Source organism: Vidua macroura, chromosome 11, assembly GCF_024509145.1.
Source record: "Vidua macroura isolate BioBank_ID:100142 chromosome 11, ASM2450914v1, whole genome shotgun sequence".
NCBI classification, from domain to species: domain Eukaryota; kingdom Metazoa; phylum Chordata; class Aves; order Passeriformes; family Viduidae; genus Vidua; species Vidua macroura.
In genome coordinates this window covers 19,302,788-19,323,459 of record NC_071581.1, presented here as the reverse complement: position 1 = coordinate 19,323,459, position 20,672 = coordinate 19,302,788, and the positions used below count along the sequence as shown (strand labels likewise).

Here is a 20,672-nt window from a genome sequence, read left to right as displayed (position 1 = left end):
ATAAATATATAGCAATCACATGATAATAGAAAATAATAAATATAATATATAAGTAAATATAAATAAATAAATAAAATAATATAGTGAATATATAACAAATACATAAATATATATTATATATTTATATGTAATATATATTAATATATACTTTATATAAATATATAAAATGTAATCTACTATATATATTATATATAGTAAATAGATATTTATATAAAATATATAAAATAAAATTATATATTCATATATAAAATATATATTATATATAGAATATATATAATATATTTATATAAAATCTATAAAATAAAAAAAATCTCTGTGTGGCACAATAGCAGGACATCCATAATGCTGTTGGCTTCTTCCAAAGTTACAACCCTTCATTCATCCCCTCAAATAATATATGCAGCTCCTGCTTTTGAGTAATTACATTTCAAAAGAGCACAGCTCTTTCAGCATATCAAATTGCTACTGACATATGCCATCCGTCTTAAGTACTGTTTTCAACATTCTAATTTCTTTTTCGAATCATGAGTCCATGATGACAAATTAAAACAATATTTTGCGTGCAATTCATATTTTACTGAAATTTAAAATGGCACGAAAAGGATGAGTCTTCAATTTATTTTCTCTTTTCAATTAATACAGCAATTAAGATAAGGGGTATAAAACTGGCTTAATTGGGTTGCCATGGTAACTAATTGCCTGATTTCTTCCAAAATAGCGTGTTTTAGGTGGAATCAATCTATGGTAATTTAATTATGTACATCATGGAGTGAGAAGACAGGTTAGATACATGTCAGGAAAAGTTCTAATTGCAAAGTGCCACACAACTCTTTGTTGCTCCAGCTTTTTCCAGGTGCTGTGTATTACTGTTCATCACGCAGAGGACAGAATAATAAGTTTTCTTTCTAATGATTAGCAGTGCCAAGACCGGCACAATAAATGGGATTCAGGATAACTTGGGTTCAGCTACTCCATGGAAACAGAGGGAAAAGTGAAAACTAGACCCTGATTCACTATTTCTTCATTTTGCTCAGGAAAAATGAAACAGCTCACAAGGGCAGCTGGCCACAGCCAGAGAAGCGAGGTCTAAGTTGCTTTTTTCTCAAACTGCCAGTGTAGCTCAAGGCAAACCCTGTACTCACCACTAAAATTACTTTTAATGACATTTATTCTCTCTGTTTAATGCAGCAGAAGTTCTCATATTCCCAGTTTTTGCCTCAGTAGCTCCCTGGTGAATGGCAGGGAAGGAAGGTGGAACACTTACACTGGCTTTAGGTACCACTGGGGTGGCATCCAACCACCCCAAAAAAGTGGAATCCACCTTCAGTTTGCATTTAACCCAACCAGCAAGATTAGTGTGTCATTATTTGTCAACACAGGTGGGTTTTCCATGAGTTAAAAAACCAAAAATACCCAAAGATTTTGTTTTTAAAGAGCTAGAAAAAGGCTACACAATGGGATATTAATTCCACAAAAAAGAGTTCTTCCATAAATAGATTCTTTCATAAATAATGTAAATCGGGGGATAAAATTATTCATGCCTCTAAAAGGAAATGGGGAAACAAATTGTATCTTTTAAAGATTTCACACATTTTCCAGGTATTTTTTAGCTTCACCTCCAGCCATGGTTTCCTCCTCCCTTACTTTTTCTAGATTGTGACTGAAAGTCTCAGAATACATGGGGGGGAAAAAAAAAAAAAAACCTTTCCTGGAGAGTTTCTAGCATGGCTGATTGAGAAAAACATACAGGTGTTCTGCTTTGTGATCCTCATCCCAAATTCAGTGAACAATAGGATCTGCAGGATGACACCACAGAGCCCATTTGGAAGGTCTGTTCCACCCAGGTTTCTCCAACCCAAATGATTTCTCCCCTCATGGAATGAGCAAAATTCCTTTTGGCAGAAAAGCTCCCAGTAATGTTGTGACACTGCATTGGGTCCAGTGGTTAGAGTGCTAAATAAAATGATCACCACTCTTGGCACTTTTGTTAATTGAATGAAACCTCTGATGTTTCCCAAGTTTGCATAAACCTGACTTTGCCCCATTATCAGCTCATTCTCAGATTAAACACAGTTCATGACACTTTATAATGTGTTAACTCTGCTGCATGGCATTTCCTACCAGTGTTTAATTTCTTCTTTAATAGGCCAGAGACTCTATGGTCACACAGGTCTTTAATAAAAAGTTTTCAAATTCTAAAGACACTACGTTGACCTTTTACTGAAATCAAATGTACTGAGAAAATTAGGATATTTCTTCCAAAAAGTCCTTTTTAAAGTGTAATACACCCCCATTAAAGGTCAAAATTTATTATCTATAAATTAACACTGTTTCCATTAAATTTGCTGGTACACATTGTTTCAAGTGTGTTTGGGAAGATACAGGAATTGTTTAGATCAGGAATAACATAATTCATACTTTACCACCTTTAGCTGCAGTTAATTTGATAATGCTGAGAAATACTATCATAAAGGTCAAAAAGAATCTTATAAAGAGCTAACTTATTTCCTGCAGTGGAGTGACTCCATTTTCTATGCCCCTTTCATTGGTCCTGTCCTACTGGTAAAGTGATAGCCCAAAAAAAGATAAAGATGCGACAGATTTCTGCAAAGAAACACCAAGCACAAAGCTCCAGGCTGTACTTGTGACAGAAATATCCAATACTTTACAGATTAAAAAAAAAGTGCCCTGGCACTTGCTCCCTGCACTGAAGCGTAATTACAGACGGAACTGGTGACAGATTCTCCACTGACATCAGCAAAAGGGGATGGAGAAAGGATCACTGTGGAGTTTGTCTGCAGCTGTCTCCACTCCTCCCCCAGGACAGCACTCAAATGTAAGCTCATTTTATAAAGAGGTGAGTGTGGAACACAGTGGGACAAGAGAACCTTTTCTGTAAGCATGTCAACTGTGATGCTGTGAACACTCAATAATATTTCTATTTGTTTTAGAATATGGCTCATGCACTTCAGCAATGGCTAAGGCACAAGGCTTTATATGATTTTAGAGTCATTCACCATAAATTCTGTTAAAGATTGGCACAGATCTTGCAGTGCCTGCTCTGCTGGGAGCTGCTCTGGGTGCCAATTGCCACTGCTGGGCTGTGCCCTGGGCATTACCTGAGCCCTCTGTATTTCCAGGAAAGGGAAGGAAAGCCTGTGGCAGCTCAGACTTCCTCAGTGCTTGTGCCAGCACATCTCAATCTCAGATTTGTGTCAGAGATAAGGTGAGAGGCCAAAGGAAATAAAAACCTCCACTGAGTGCTTTTGAAGAAAGAATTTCTGCTAAAATATTTCTTTCTATCCTCTCCTTTTTTTTTTTTTCACCACAAGTTGGTTATCCCAAGCAAATGACTTGTTCTATTGGAAATGTCTCTAAATTTTCACTTTATTACCCTATTTCATTTGGCAGTTCTTAATCCTGCTTTTGGCTGCCCTCTCACTGAGAAGTCCCAGGCATATTCACTGGTATTAGACAAGCTCCACTTATTAACCTGAAGAGAGAGGTCTGCAGTCTATGGACAGTGCTGCTCTAAAGAGATGCAGATAGTTATGTTCAATCTGACTTTCCCCCCTTTTAAAGTTAACACAACCTTCTTTAAGAGTCCTGAAATAATTCTGTATTCATTTCATGTCATTTTCCCACCATTTGGTTTCTCATCTAATGCAATATTTCAAGTTGGACATTAGCTCTGATGGTTGCAGAGATAAAGTGGGTCTCCCAGCTGTGCTAGATCACAGTGTCAGCCTGGAAACAAATTTGGGAAGACTTCCCAGGGATACTGCCAGTCCCAGGAATCCCTGCAGGGGACAAGGCAGACCCCCAACCTGTTGAGATCAACTCTAAAATTTCCTTGGCTGCTTTAGCCAGAGCCATTCATCCAGGCCAGCAGGAAATATTCCCACTTCCCAGCACATCCCTAAGCTGAATGTGCCCCCCAAGCTGCCTGGTAATTAATGCAGAGGTGATGCAGGGCACAAGGTTAATATCAGCTAATTAAGTTCTGCTGTTTATTCCCACTCCCACGTGTGGCAGGGCTGCTCATGGCAGGAAAAGATCATTATTAACCCCTTAGCATGACAGTCCTAAGTGCACACGTGTGGTTTGTAATCATTGCATTCACAGGAGTCAATAATGCTGGAGAAGATGAACTCCTGCACTGACAGAGCTGCACAATCACAAATAAACACAATTACAGGAGCTGGAATCAGGTGCTGGCTCAGAATCCCAAGTGAACAGGATTCCTTTTCTCTGCTGTTCAGCACAGCTTCCCCTTCTCTCATTTTTCCAGAATGGAAAAAAAAAATAAAAAAAATCTGAGAATTAAAAGCACTGAAGTTCTGGGTTTAGAATAAATGAGCAAGGCCTAAGTTGCAGCATAAAATTGTCCCCCAAAATCCACATTACTCAGGCTGGTTCCCACATCAAGAACACTCATCTCTTTTCTCCATCTATGCTCTTTGACAATATCTGACTTCACCTTTAAAACACGACTTTGTCCTTTGGGTAACCCCTCAGTAATATCCCAAAGTTTTACTTTCATTGTGAGATGATATTTCCCAGTGCACCCTGATTTTGAGATGCATTTAAAAAAGAAAAAAAAAAATCCAATAGCAAGCAAAAGACAGAAATATGTTTAGTGCTACATTTTCTCCCAGAAATTTCCTAAGGAAAATATGTATATTAATATATAAGTAAATCATCTCCTCAGCAGAATTTTTTTCTATTATACTTAAGGCAATATTTTTTTTCTCCTGTCAGGCACTGCAAATGTTCCCTGAGTCATGTGCTTGCAAAAATGTAGAATTACTCTCCTAAAAAGAGCATTTTACAATTCATCACCAGGGCTAAACCAGCTGCAGCTGTGAAAAAGTGTTAGCATATTAGCTGTTATATTACAGGCAAATCTTTTATTTATTTTGTGCCTTTAGCTCAGGAGATTTGGAACGTTCAGGATTTTCTCTTTCTTCCTTCGCTCCGAAGTCACTCACTGAATTTTCCCCAGACAGCTTAATTTGGATTCTATTTGACAGGAGGAACTTTAGTACACACAATATGCAAAAATTGTTGCATTTTAACAAGGAGTTTAGTTATGTTTTTATTGTCACTGTCATTGCATTGAAAAGATTATAATCCAGCATATCAAGGATGAGTTGTTATTGGTATTTAAGTGCCTCGGGCATGCTGACTGCTCAAATATTGTGAAGAAATTAACCATGATTAGGATGATTTATTACATTTCCAAGAATGTTTCTAGACTAATTGCACCAGCATTAAGACATAAATCTGTGAGGCATAAACCTAAATTAAAGCTGTTATAAATTTGAAGTTTTAAGTTAATTCCTCTTCTTCTGGTTTCTAAAATGGTCTCTAATACATTTAGGTGGCCACACAGAGAAGTGCTGCAGCACGTGGTTAATTTTACACATGTGATGCCTTGAGAAGGCTGAGCTGGAACAGAGGCTGGGCAGAGCTAAAGAATAAAGCAGGGATTGATTCAAAGGATCTCCTCCATGGATCCACCTTGGGCAGCACCAGAGCCCAGCCAGGGCTGCACCCAAGATGAACCAAAATGGTCCCAAAATGCACGAGCGCTCCCGGGGGCTCTCACTGGGATCAGCTCTGCTCCATTTGCACCTTGCAGTTCATTGTCCCATTCCAGCTTTAGCCCAGGCACTCCCATCCTGCTTGTTTTTCTCTCTCCAGCCCACGCTGTTTGTGCTCTTGGGCCTGAGATTTGGATCATTTGTCCTTGGTGCCCAGCTGGAGCAGGAATTGTTTTGTCTCCTTGCTCTGTGCAGAGATCTCACCATCCCCTCATATGAAGCCTAAAGTAGCCCTTGTTAGGCCAAAATTCCTTTCCTCTAGAAGGGACCATAAGGCATGAGATAGGTCTTATCACAGTACTAAAGGTCTTCTCACTTACACAATAAAGCAGCACAGAATGTGAAAAATACGAAAGCTAAAACCTGAGGCATCACATGCAGCCTTCAGAACAGAGCATTTCAAGCAGGAATTGAAGGATTTTATCCCCAGTGGTCACTCACCACTGTCGATGGCCAGGAACAGAGCAGTGTAGACGTTGTTGTGCACGAAGGGAGATTCCCTGTCCAGCACTGCCGTGGTGCCAACGGTGCCGTTGGTGGGGTTGATTTCCAGCCACCCTGCTGGGTCCTTGTACACTGAATACCTGAACAAAAGTGCAGGAGTTATCAAATATTGATCTGAACATCAAACAAATGCATTGCTGCAAAGGAATCTGTCTGGGCACTCAGTGGCTTTCACAGTGAATTTCTTAATATTGCAAAAACACAATTTAAGCTTGTGCCTTGCCTTATAGACAGCTCAGTGTTGTTAGAGGTTTGAGTCAATTCCTTTGGAGATATATATATATATATATGTTCCAACGTTTAGCAGAGAAATCAATATTTAGGATGTTATATAGGACCTGTTTCCTACTGCTGTGTTATACAGCCAGAATATTTCCAACAGGCCTCTGCACCCACACTGACTTATGGATCCTATCACAGTCCTCCTTTTTCCAGATTCCAAATTCCAGCTGGACCAGAAGCTGTAATTTTAATTTACATTTGAGTGGTTTTAATTTTCTTTTTTCTTAACCATTAGTTATTTTGGGTGAGCTGGAAATGTTCTAAATTGTGGGGAATGGTAGCAAAAAGAGAGTCAGACAATGAATTCACCAAGTCTGGGGGAGGTGGTTACACCCAGCCCTGTTTGCACACTCTTGTTCTGCACTCTGGGATCTGGAACTTCTTCCTTCTGCTGATTAAATTCAACCACATCCACGTTGCCTCAATCTGAGTTTGGGAATGCTGTCTCCAAGATGCCCCAATATGAAATTCCCTGGTGCTCTTTTTTCCCTTTAATCAGCACAAATATTCAGCCCCCAAAACTGGAAATGTTTAGAGAGATTGTGGAGTTTACACACCAGGAACTTCCCTGAACTTGACTGAAGCAATAAATATAAGAATGTTCATTATTAGGGTCTAATTCTATACTCAGTTAAATATAATAAGTAAAGAACAACCCAGAGCTGAATTAACTGATACCAATTCCCTCTCCAATTAAATGTGTTAATATTTTAAACCAAAATTCCAATTATATAATCAATACCTGGGATAATAACCTGTTTATCTTTTTTGTAGTGAATTGTTATAGGTCATAAACCTCCATACAACCTTTTATAGACATTTTAAATTACCAGTAGTTGACATGGAGCCTGTTATTATTTAATGAGTCTGTGCCAAGGCAGTGCCTCACAGTGCCATTCACCTGAAAGTGAATTCACCTGAAAGTCCTGTGTGACAATGTTGCAAAAAAAAAAAATAAAGAAGTATCATTGCAAGTATGAGGGAATAAACAAAACTAACACAATATTTGGGGGGGGGCGGGGGGGGGGGGGTAAAGGTAAAATGAAATAAAATGCCAGCCTCTAAAGAAGTGCTGAGGCTGCCCAGGCTGCTGTGTTTTTACCCCAGCTTTGCTTCAGGCTTGAAAAATGAAATTTCCTGGGGGCTACTGAGCCTGACTGTGGTGCACAGGAATATTCAAGTGCTCAGGCAGCCAGAGTGAGCATCAAAACTTCAGCATATACAGCCAGGAAAAATTACACATCTTTATGAGCTCTTATGATGTTAAAATAAGTTAAAGAGCAGATTTGGAAACCAGAAACTTTTGGAATTTATGCAGAAAAAAGAGATAAATAGGGAAAATAGTTGGCCTATTTTTGCTGGCAAAAAAAGTAATTTAGAGTTTCACCACTGGCTTCCCCAGAAGCAGAAATTATCCCCTAGGGAATATGTGGGAAAGAATCAAAGGAAAGCATTAGTGCACAGTGAGATGTTCCATCAACCCAACACGTCCTTCCTCTTAATAACCATTTAAACATTAATCAATACCTCAGCTTTATCTCCCACAAAAATGAGTGCCTGGAATGGCAACAATGCAGATCATTTCACTTCACTTCTTTGTTTCTGCTTTTATTGTTGTTTTTATAACTTTGCAACAAAGGTATGCACAAAAATATGAAGCAAGGGCAGCCTAAACAATTCCTAGTCTATTGTAAAACTGCAAATTCTCAATTAACCCCGAAACCATTTCAGAAGATTCAACACTTCTAAAGTAATGAGAAAGTAAAATGGATTGTATTATCTTCCCTGATTGCTCTACAAAGCACTGTTGGCTGTGCAAATAAAAACCTGGATTGTATAACCTGTGATTTGGCACAGGATATTGTAAAAGTAGTACTTTGTCTTTCCCACCACATTTTTACTTATTGTAAGAGCATATTGCAGTGCAGTTAGGATGACTGGTTTTTTGTTCTATTTGTGAGGGCTCTACTAGCAAAGGTTTACAAACCCATCATAAAAACCATGATAAAAATAGAAGTTTTGAATGCAAAGATTCACTTCCCACTTTTGACTTTGGTGGGATCTGATATTGCACAGCAGCTTTTAAAATCAGACCATTTTTAGGTGCTCTGACTTTGCTACATGTACCTGCTGTATCTTCATTCCTGAGCACAATGATCTGTGCACAGAACTGTGCTCTCTCTGGTCTGCCAATTACTCTTTAGTTTGGTCTTATTCTACTTTGCAGCAGTGCAATTTAGTGCTGCTCATGGAGTTTATTTCACTGTGGTTTTTTTTTTTTTTTTTTTTTTTGTTTTGTTTTGTTTTTTTTTTTAAATAATTTTAAACTGTGCCAACAGCTCACAGCTCCCAAGGGCTTGTAAAGTGGGTGTAACATATTCTGACTGTGACCTCCTTGCTCTGGGTTCATGTCCTGGTGTTGCCAAAGCCAGGTATTGCAAAGAGAGCAGCAAAACCAACTCCCTTAGACTGGAAATTGTCTGCTCCAATGCTCGAGTGCACACCTTAAACACAGACCTCCAAAGAGACACAGAAGGGTTATGGATGCAGAGCAGAACACAAATCAAAATTCACACTTGGTGCAGAACTAAAATAGAGTAGCAGATACATGGAAATAATTTAAAATTTATAAATGGTGTTACATCAAGGCTGGTTGAAAAATCATGAGGCACTACCCGGTGAAAAAGTTCACAGGTATTTGGGAGAGACTGGTGCAGCAATTACAGCACAAATATCCACACCCAGGGAAGCAGTGGTGCTCCTCAGAGAAAGATAAAGTCCCAAAATATAAGTGCAACATTAAAAATCTGGATTTAAACTCTCTCGTGCTCTATATAGGGATGACAAAATGCAAAGTTTTAGAGATCAGCCTGCTTCCCATGGAGCTCCCCCTTCTCCACTGCGCTCTCATTACCTTTTGCCTGCACTAATTAGGGCAGCATATGGCACCAGAAAGAGCAGAAAGGGAACCTTATTGCAGCACAGCAATTCTCCAGATGAACCACACTCCACGCTAATTATTGGGGACACAAGGCAATCTTCCTGCTTTTTGGCCATGAGATAAGAAAGGTGTCCCTGCTCCCAGGCTGGCCTGGGCTATAAGCTTTGGGGAGGGCAGAAACCACACATATATATATATATATATATATTTATATATATATATATATATATATATATATATATATATATATATATATATATATACACATACATACACACATGTGTATGTATATATGTGTGCATAGATATGTATAATATGTGTATATGCATATATAAATATATGCATATATATATAAAGTCACAATATATATATGTGCATACATATGTATGTATATATGTATACATATATATGTATAACATGTGTGTATATATGTAAAAATATATGTGTATATATATAAAAACCACATTTATATATACATATGTATGTATCTATGCATAATATGTATATATATAAATATATAAAACTCACAATATATATGTACATACATATGTATATATATGTATAATATGTGTTTATATATAGGTAAAATATATATAAAATTCACAGTATATATATGTACATACATATGTGTATATATATGCATACATATATATGTGTATAGATATAAAAACTACATATATTTATGTACATACATGCATACATATGTATACATAAATATTTATATGTACATACATATATATATATTGTATAAATGTATATATGTACATTCCCAACCTTGTACAGCTGGGTCTCAAATTCCCATCCCATGTGAAATGAAAACACTAACAGCAATTCTCTAATGTATATTATAGTAATGTTCTGTCACTACACTGACATTTGATTTTGTAAAGATCATTTTGATACAGATTCCAAGATTATGTTGTTTTGGTTTTTTTTGTTTGTTTGTTTGTTTGCTTTTGTTGTTGTTGTTTTGGTTTTTTTTAATTTTAAAATGTTTGTGGGGTTTGTTTTTTGGTTGTGTTTTTTTTGGGGTTTTTTTGTTTGTTTTTTTTTTTAATTTTAAAATGTTTGCAGCATTAAAGCCATTGGAAGAATGTAGTTGGAGCAGTTGTGGGTTTTAATTTTCCAAGGCCAGGTTGGATGGGGCCTGGAGCATCCTGGTCTAGTGGGTGACATCCCTACCCATGGTTGGGATGAGATGATCTTTAAGGGCTCTTCCAACCAAAACCATTCTGTTATTCTGTGATTCATTTTTTTCCCACATACTGAAAAACAAGGTGGATTAATTAGCTGTATTAATTATGAGGTGCAGGTGAATATAGAGGTTTGGATTATATTTTTTATTCAGATATAAAGCCACTGCCTAAAATCTGCTGCTGCAGCCCCTAAACACAAGGTGTTTCGGGCAGTAACTCTTGGTCCTTGTGACAAAGCCTGTCCTAACAGCACAAGGGAGGCATTATTTGGGATACCTGAATTTATTTCCATTATAGGTAAAGGACCAAAAGGCAGCCAGAGGATTTCATATCAAAGGGGAAGAAAAAAGCACAAATGCTTCATCACACAATGTCACTGAGACAAAATGTATGCATTTAGAGATCTCAAATACTACAGGCCAGGTTGTAAGAGAAACGATGAAGGGAGCAGTGGTGACGCCACTAAAGGGCTTTTCCAGACCTGTTCCTGTCAGCTGTACATTTGTTCATACTGATTCCTGATCCCCAGGGCTTTCAGAGCTGTCTGGATGTCTAACTTTGGGATTCCATAGGATCACAAAGTGGTTGAGGCTGGAAGGAACCCCTGGAGATCATCACCGACAGCTTTCAGGACCTTTTGTGAATCTTAAACCTCGCTGTGTCTGGCCTAAACCCTGGCCTAAACCCACTCCTTGGAACCATGCTTTATTAACACAGAGGTAACCCAAAAGATGCTGTTAGAAAGGAAAATAAAATCTAAACTGTCCTCTGCTTGTGCTTTCCAGTGCTCATCTTTGATTTACACACTCCAGCTACCAAGCTAAGCCTAGGAAGGCTTCTTTACCATTAAATGAACAGATTTAAATTTGGATTTAAATGCACTAAAAGTGTGGCTCTATGCTACATGAGCAGCAGGCTGTGAAAAACTTCCTGCAGTGCTATCCTGCAGAGATTCAGACGTGCTCAAGTTATTTTGGCTAGATTCTTTAAAAAAGCAAACATTAAAAATGTAAAAAAGCAAATTTAAGTGAAATCGATACTATTATTAATCAGAATAAACATATCATTAAGGAAATCTAAAACCTGAAGTAAATCACGTTTTCTGGAAACACTGCTGAGGAAGGTGTTAGGTCAGATGCAATTTTAAACTCACTTGAAGATTGAGGATTTATGCAAGAGCCATTTTTCAGCTTTGTGGAACGCATTTATGGCCTTGCAGGATTTTCACAGGCTGGAAATGTCAACTTAGAGTACAATTAAAAAAAGCTAAAATTAAAACCCCCCATCAGTGTTGTGCCACAAGTGACTCTGTGCATTTTTGGTCACTGGAAATGCAAGTTTCACTGATAACCTGGGCACACCCCAGGGTGAATCCATCAGCTCTGCACGTGGGGCACCACAGCTTTTGTAGGAACTCCCTACAGCAGCTTTTTCCTGGGCGATCCCAGAGTGTCCCTTGAGTTCCTGGGAGTTCATGCCCAGATTTAACCTTGCAGATGTTTTATGCTAATCTCTTGGAACCCTGGTTGATGAGAATTTCAGACTTTCTGTGCTGCCAGGCACTGACCCCCAGGAGAACTCTGCATTTGACCTGAGGCCGTGGAGAAACTTCCAAAAAGGAATGACGGAACTGGGATTGTGGGGGTCGAGTTTGAATAGAAGTGTGTGATATCACAGGGTGGAAAAATTAGAGTTGAAGGGTTTAGAATATAGTAATGGATATAAAGCAAGATGGAGGTTTTAGGGTGGAGGCTGGTCCTTCTTCTCCTTCTTCTCCATGGGTTTGAGTGCTTTTGTGTAATTGGATAAAAAATCCACCTTGTGGGCCACAGGTAATGAGTTATTAAGTTAAAAGTAAAATTAATTTAGGTGTCACTTCTTAATTGGACAGTTTATCCTTAAAAGGCCTCGTAGAGAGAGAAATAGGGCTCCATTTTTAGTTTGTTAGAGTGAAGTGCTGTAGAACTCAGGGTTTGTGAGACTGTAACACGGATAAGAACTAATAAACATCTGAATCCCAACAAGAAAAACCATCTCACACATTTAGTCCTGAACCTGACAAGAAGAAGTTAACACTGAACCCTGATGCTGTGTGAACAGGCAGCACAACTCCAGTGCCAGTGTGGCCCTGATCTCAGGGATTTTGGCCCTGGAGGTGGTTCCTGGGCCCTGAGGGAAGGGTTTGCAGGCTGGGGCCTCGCTGCAGGCAGGGTTTGCTCCTTGTTTGCATCTGCAGAGCGCTTTGAAAATCATCTCCCCCATCCATCTCCCCCATGTGAGCTAAAGGATTCCTCATCTCAGCTTAGTTTTGTTTGTCACATCAGGGATTTAACGGGCTGGCTTTCATCACAACCCTCTATCTCCAATGATACCATCAAAACAGAATGAAAAATTAGATGAAATTCAGTTTTCAGTCCCTCACCACTGAGAAATGTCAAATGAGAAAATGGTTGACTAATTAGTTATTTGTGTGGAGAAATAATGGTGTAAAGCCCTTGGTAAACATGAAGAAAGTAACAGGAGAGTCATTGCAACTAGAATAAAAAAATAAATCCAATCTCAAAACCTACAACAATTAATCAAATCAAAATAATAAAACTGTATAAATGAGGTGGTTAAATAAAATATCCTGGAAATGAAAATATTTTTCATTATGATTGTACAGTCTTTCAAATATTTCTCTGTGCTGAAACCTAATTTTCTCTTTTTCTTTCCTTTGGGGCAAAAAAAAAACCCTAGAAGCTGAGGTATATTAAAAAAATAAAAAATCCACAAACTCATTTATGTATGTTTTAATCAGAAGTGATTAGGGCTATGGTTAAATGAAGCCAGAGGCCATAACTATCAGAATTATTCCTAAAGCTAGGGAATAATACACCATATCTAGGACTAACACACTGGTATAATCAGGTTGTTACTGTTAGAATAATTGTCAACACATGCAAATCAGTAAAAGTTTTCTCATTGTAGCAATTGTGCCTCAAAAGCTAATCAGCATCAGATGAGCTTCAGGGTCTTTTACAAACTACCCAGAGAAGGATTTTGGCAGCAAAACTCTATCAAAGTTTCTGCACATGTCTGTTCTTTGTGCCTGTGCTCCCACTGCAAATCCATTTGCTGCTCTCCCTCTCCAAGAACTGCCCTGGTAGCTCTTGAAAAACTGGGAAATTTTTATAAGAGCCCAGCAGATTCAGCGCTGAAATGTCAGTACTGAACACAACTGGGAAATAGCTCATTTTACAGCTTCTCCAGTTCTTTTTTTTTTCCTAAAGGATGGGCAGAAGGAAGTGGCTCAGACTGGAAAGTTTAAATCGATCTGGATCAATAGAGCTCTGCTGGACTGTGGCTGCTCCCAGCCAAGGATTGCTCCGGCAGCTTCCAGGAAGCCCCAGCTGTGCCCTGGCTGATACCAAAGGAATCCCACTGGGAACTCTGGCCTGGAAACAGCTCCCAAAAGGGCAGGGCAGGGCAGAGCAGCACATTTTCCATCCTGAGCCTGTAGCCAAATATGGACCCAAACATATCCAAATATGGACCCAAACATATTCCCAGCCCTGGCCACCACTGACTCTGGAACTCATCTCTTCAAGAAGGAAGGGAATCTGTTTCTGCAAATGAATTTCCAAGAGAGAAGGGTAACAAAAGTGCCAAGCAATCATTTCAACACAGTTTGTGTCTATGCCAGGGCAAAGCCTGCACAGCCCTGATTCCTCAGAGCACAGTGAGAGCAGCACACACCCCTGGGCACCTTCAGCTGCCTCTTGCACACTCAATTGCTTCTTTTGGTGCCTTTTCTCATCAGTACTTTACAAAGAATTCCAGTCCAGTGTAAATCTGGAGGACACTGGATAGCCCAGCAATGGGGAATAACACCTTGCCACTGGGAAAATAATTAATAATAAAGACTAGAACTATCACAGGCCTTCCTCCCAGGACCAGGAAATATCAAGGGGGACATTTTGGGAATTAGCTCCTGGAGATTTAGCAGAATTTGTTCCTTTGGTACTAAACATTAACAAAATTTTCTGTTAATGACAGACCTTTAGGAAGGAAAAAATGTTCACAAATGACACAAACAGAAGAGACACAAACTGTGTCTCAGTCTGAACATACACACATGGGATCCCTGGCTACTCCCAAGGCACTCAGAGTTATTAACAGAAAGACTTTTCTCCATCCTATCCCTTAATACATGTAGTAGTTTTTACTTCTACAGCGCTAAAGGAAATCTTGGAATGGTTTGAGTTGAAAGCGATGAATATTTTCACTTGCATTTTCTTACCCTAGCAACAAACCCCCCCACCAAAAAAAAAAAAAAAAAAAAAAAAGGAGTAGCCTAAGAAAGGACAAAATTTACCATACAATAAATGTGCAAGAAGTGGCAATTCAGAAAGAAAATCTGTGAAGGAGCTGATGGTGCCAGCAAAGCAATGGCAGTATTTTCCTGTGGGCATTCCCCAGCTGGCTGAACTTGCACAGGGCTCGTTCCTGACACTCAGCTATTCCCAAGGCAGAGCAGGGAGATGATGGGACAGAAATAATGTTCTGCTGACTTCAGAAAGCCTCTGAGCTTCTTGGCAGGTTGCAGTGAGAGGCCTGGCAGGAAAATCAGCCCAGCCCTGCTCCTTCCCTCTGCTGTGAACACACAGCTCTGTCCCCCAGCTCTGGTTAAACCGAGCTCTGAATGGGACAGCCAGGATCAAGTGTGCTGCTGCTGCTGCTGCTGCAGGGTTCCCTCCAGACACTCATTTTGGTGAGATGTTGGCTGCTAATCTGCTAATTATAAGTGTGTTTTCATGTATTTGACAGGCATAATCTTGAGTGGCAAAGATCCACGTTGGAATCCAGACTTCACTGAAGGAGAAGGAAAACACTGATGCTGGGAGTTGAGCTGAACCTGATCCAGGCAAAACCTGGCTTCAGTCTTTGGTTTTTTCTCACATTAGAGCACTGCCTGAGCCATTGGTGTGGTCTTTGCTGAGTGTGGAGCTGAGCCCCTGTCCTAGATTGCAAGGCAAGATGTATTCTATTTGCTATCTGTTAGAGGTGTGCCAGTTATCTTCTCTTCATTGGGCAGTTCTCTTTATCTCTTCCACAAACCAATCCTCCCCCTGGGGAGACATCTGCTGTTAATGGCCTATTCAATGTCACTGCATCACTAATAAGAACGGTAACATCCCATTGGGAGATGCTCCACCCAGAGGGAGGAGCCAAGCATTCCTACCTGGATATAATCTTAAGCTTCTGGAACACCAGCACGGCTTTTCCTGCACTGGGTTTCCCAGAGGAACAGCTGACTCTTCCACTGCAGAAAGACTACAACCTTTTCTGCAGGATCACTGCTCCAACAGAACCACACCTGACACTCCAGGACTGCAGCCTCAATTCCAATTGGACTGCGGCCAACACCCTGTCCAACATGGTGTCAGGCTGTGTTCTGACTCTGTCAGTGTTGTTTTGGTTCACTGCATTGTTTATTTTATAATTTTATTTTCTTCCCTAATAAAGAACTGCTATTCCTGCTCCCATATTTTTGCCTGAGAGCCCCCATTAATTTCAAATTTATAACCATTCGAAGGGAGGGGCTCTACATTTTTTTTTTTTTTTTTCCATTTCAGGGGAGGCTCCTGCCTTCCTTAGCAGACACCTGTCTTTCCAAACCAAGACACAGTTTGGTGGCAATCAAGGGGTTAATTAGGAGTTGTTAGTTAGGAGTTAATCCCTTGTTGCCTAGTTAAACTCTAAGCATCTATTATGAAAGTTGGACAGTGAAAGAGCAGGAGATAACATATGAAATAAAATATGTCCCATTGTGATTAGTAATGCAAAAATTGATGTGTTTTTTTCCTTTCAGTTCCCTTGTTTATCTTTGTTTAGAAAGAAGTGAATTCATAGTAGGAAAATAGACTCTCCTGGTGATTTGTAGAGTTATGTAGCCCAGAGGAATTAATACTCATAAAGGAAAAACACTTTCCAACATCAATAACAAGAAAAGAAAAGGGTAGGTGAGAGATTCAGTAACATGGTTAATAATGTGAGTACATAATATCCAAGGAAAAATTACATTACCACCTGATAATGTGAAGAAAAAGCACATTTAGTCCTGGCTAATAATAAGTTTTAAATTAAGATTTTGTTTCTTTTTTTTTTTTTCCCCAGCTTATTTCAAATATATTATGTACTTCATGGGTGTAGTTGTTACAGAAGAAACTTAATTAATTCTCTTTCATTCTTTTGGTAATAATGGACAATCTCCTATTTGAGTGTTTTTTTTTGACCAATTACATTGAACTGTTCAAAAAATACATGACCTCTTTCTGTCCTGAATGTTGGAGCAACGTTGTGCTATCGTGTCACATCTTTTCCTCTATTTTCAGAGAGTTCCTTTTGTTTGTAACTCCCTATCTGTAATGGCCTGCAATGAACAGGCCAGTGCGATTCACCTCTTCTAACCCCAGTGAATCAGACCCTCAGCCATTCAAGCTGCCCAAACTCACTTCAAAGCCGTGGATGTGTCTGACTCACCTGGCCCTCATCATGTTTCAAGGTTGTGCATAACCATGGCTTTGGGGTTTTATTTCTAAACTCATCAAGTCCAGGCTGTTCCATTTGTTAGAGGTTGCTGTGCTTGTTTTCCCCCCTCCCCACCTTTCTGTCTGTAGGAATCTCTAACATCCAATGCCCAGGGGGTGTTAGAAAACAAAATACTGCTTTCCACCTGTTGAACAAAACCATGAAAACTCACATTCCACACTCTGTTATGTTCATTGTAACATTGTCTGAGTGATGTTACTGCAAAACAAAATTGTCCTTAAATAAGTAAATATTAATAGAGGATGGCCAAAATTAAATCCTGCCAGATATTCTGAAAAAAAAGTCACAAGGTGTATTTCAATATATAATGCATTAAGCCCCTGTGTGTTTTTCAAGGAAATAAAAATTTAAGTATATTCTTTACAGAAAAATTATCCTTTATAAAAAAGATTGTATAGATACTGTACTATTTATCTCTATAAGGGATGATATAGATAAAGTTTTATCCTTTATAAAAGGTGAGTTCATGCTGAAGAAGTCAGTCATTTCCCCTTGCAAGCTAAAAAACTTCTTTCTTGCCAGGGTACAAATCCTGTGTGCATCTGAGGGCTTGCCCTGATGTGCTGCCTACAACAAACCTACCACGCACAGCACAATTTTTATATCGTGTTCATCATCATAATAACCAAGCCCCCTTCAGACATATATTAACAACATGACAAATGTGTGTCATTTAAGAGATCTTCTGGCCAGTGATGGAAAATGTGAAGAGGTTAGAGGGGAAAGCTCCGAAGCAGTATTCATTTATGACACAAAAAGAGCTTTCATTAGAAGTTGCAGGCTTAAGCACTGAAAAAACAGGAAATGGAAGATTTAGATTTGCTTGTTTAACCTTTATTTACCACCCTGACAGTGCTGATAAACTTTTTATCCAGGACTTGCCTGATTGCAGGGTGGTATCAATGAGGTAAATCTTTTACCAAAAGTATTCCACTATTTGGCCATATATAGTTTTATTTTCTGCTTCATATGCATTGCATTCAGTGCACACAAATATAGTGCTCTGGGAACTGAATGTATTTAATCTCCTAAGATTTTATTATACCCTAGTCACTTCTTGCTGTTTAACCCAGGGTTGGATACCCAGGAGTTAAACTTCTCTCACCCTTTTCCCTTGTCTTTTGGGATCTGAATGTTTTGCCAGCCACCTTCAATGCAGGTCCAGAGCATCATTGTGAGGTGAATTTTAATGTTTCAATTTGACAGACAAAAAACTGGAAGCCTCAAAACCTGTAAAACTAAAATAATCTGGTCTTTTTCCCCCTCTGAAATGACAGAAGCTGTAATGAAAAGACTCACCTGGCTGCACAAAGAAGGACTTGTTCAAAAGCACAGTTATACAAAGATTAAAGCCATTAGGGGCTTTTCCTCCTTTTTCTTTTTCCTTGCACTTCAAAACCTAAATTCTGCAGCAGTTTCTGAGTCAACAGACTTAACACCCTTGACATGGACATGTGCAAAACTGAGACAGTGTTGTTTTCTTTCTGGGCTAAAATGTTTTTTAAACACTGGTTAATAACTTAGAAGATTCCAGGGCCAGAATCTGCACACCTTTTCCCCCTACTAATAGAAAAATTCCTTATTTTAGTCCTGAAGCATGACCAGATGAAGGCTGGGGCTGCATTTGTGTAAAAAGGACCCAGGGCTGAATCTCCAGAAAGGCAGGGCCTTAGGCAGTGAGAATTCCTGTGGAAATTTCCCATGTGCAAGAGGAAACAGGGCACTGCCAGACCCATTAAAACAGGTCATTGTGTAAAAATTCTCCAGGGTTTGGAGTATGCAGTGAAACCTGGCTGACAAGGGTTGGTATCTCCAAGGTGATGTGGAGCTGAGCACTACCCAGAGGAGCTGTCCAAGGGATCCCATGGATAATAATTATCTGGCTCTATGTAGAGCATGTCTCTGCAGGCATATTTACCTAGAGTATAATGGTCATAAAATTAGGAAGAAGTCAGTCCCTAGTAATTCACATTTGAACCAAGACTGAATCTGCAGGCTTACTGCTGCTTAACAAAGTGCATAATTTCACTCTTACTCAGAAACTATTTCGCAGAAATTGGCATCCTTATTACAAAGTTAATAGAAAAATTCCAATTGAACTCTACAAGGCGTTTTTCCTATTACAGTAACATTGCAGAGCTCCATTTAGTAAAAATGAGTGCTTAAACCTTCTGACAATTTCTTCACTGAACTTCAATTCCACTCCAAGGATAACCAGCAGTGAGCCTGAAAGGAGATGGGGCCTTTGCACCTTGAAATGCACAGGAATTCTGTGCTTTTGAGAAAACTCCTGCTCCCACATGGAGAACTACTCCCAGATTCAGTAAGAATTGTGCCACTGAATTGGATGTGTCCATGATTTATTCTATCCTTAGTCTGGAGATGGTAAATTAATGAAATATGGCCAGAAATCTGCTCAGTGCCATCCAATATCTTCACCTGCTTTAAAGAGCTGAATTGCTTAATTAGACACTTTCTCTTAATGGCAGGATTAAGCCCTGGGTGCAGCACTAATCTTCCTGGAAATCTTTGATTTCAGTGCTTGGTTTTGCAGCTTTTGCCATCATGTAAAACACCACTGGTCCCTGGAGCTCCAATCACACTCATAACCAGCCCAAATAAATTTCTATCAAAGCATCACTGAAAGCTGTAACCACACACAGACGTTTGCACACGATCAAACCCAGCTGAGTGAGACTCCCGAATTCAATAGCTTTAAAATATTAAGAGAAATTCATACCACCCCCTTCCCCATCAACACGACTCCTCACACTGTGTCCTCAAACTTGATAGCTAACTTATTATAATCAAGATACTCTTTACTTCTCCCAGAGACAAAATCCTGCCTTTTCTGAGACTAGAAGAGAACAGTAATGACAAAGTGAGTTATTGTCTGGATCTGCCTTCCACTGCAAGCATAACTTGTGACTGATAGATCCTATTGTTATATTTCTCAAGAAGATCTGCAATATTGTTTAGTCAGTGACATGAAAAATGTGCCCTGCAATTTCACAGTTCACAGCCATTCATTCTGAGTGCTGACACGGTTGAAATCATAATGTGGCATAATATTGTTATTCAGGATAAAGACAGAGGGTCTAATTAAACTCCCCTTAAATGCTACATTCATCCTTATTAATCAAGAATTCAGGATTCTAAAGGTAATATCAAAACAAGTTGAAATAGGTGACTGTGGCTTATTTGACTTCATGGAAACACAGATTTTCAATGCTATCATCCACAGCTTTAATATCAACATATTAAGTATGATTTATGCCAACAGAGTAGAGCAGTGGAAAATTTTAAGAACAGGATCTTTTGACAAGTATTGTCAGGAGTGATGAAGTCTAGCTTCAGGTAGCTGGGTTCTGGGCAAAACTATGAATCATGGATTGAGAATTCCTGGGGCCCCTGTTTTAGGTAGTCTTTAATAATTTAATTCAGACATTTCTGCTATTTCAGAGACCAATCAAGGAGACAGAGATTGATCCTTTTTTATTATTATTATTATTAATTAATTAATTAATTTTTATTTTTTTCTCCCTTCAG

The 20,672-nt window shown here is 39.0% G+C and overlaps 1 protein-coding gene across 5 annotated transcripts in view; it reads right to left on the bottom strand.

Annotated features, from left to right (window-relative positions):
- The window catches only part of CDH13 (cadherin 13), a 748,238-nt gene that overhangs the window by 324,839 nt on the left and 402,727 nt on the right, over positions 1 to 20,672 (bottom strand). For all 5 annotated transcript variants that reach the window (XR_008438903.1, XR_008438901.1, XR_008438902.1 and 2 more), the window contains exon 11: positions 6,048 to 6,190. Coding sequence is in view for 2 of the 5 variants with exons in the window: in XM_053987830.1 (XP_053843805.1) it covers positions 6,048 to 6,190 (143 nt within the window). In the remaining 3 variants the exon portion in view is untranslated. The remainder of the gene's footprint in view (positions 1 to 6,047; positions 6,191 to 20,672) is intronic.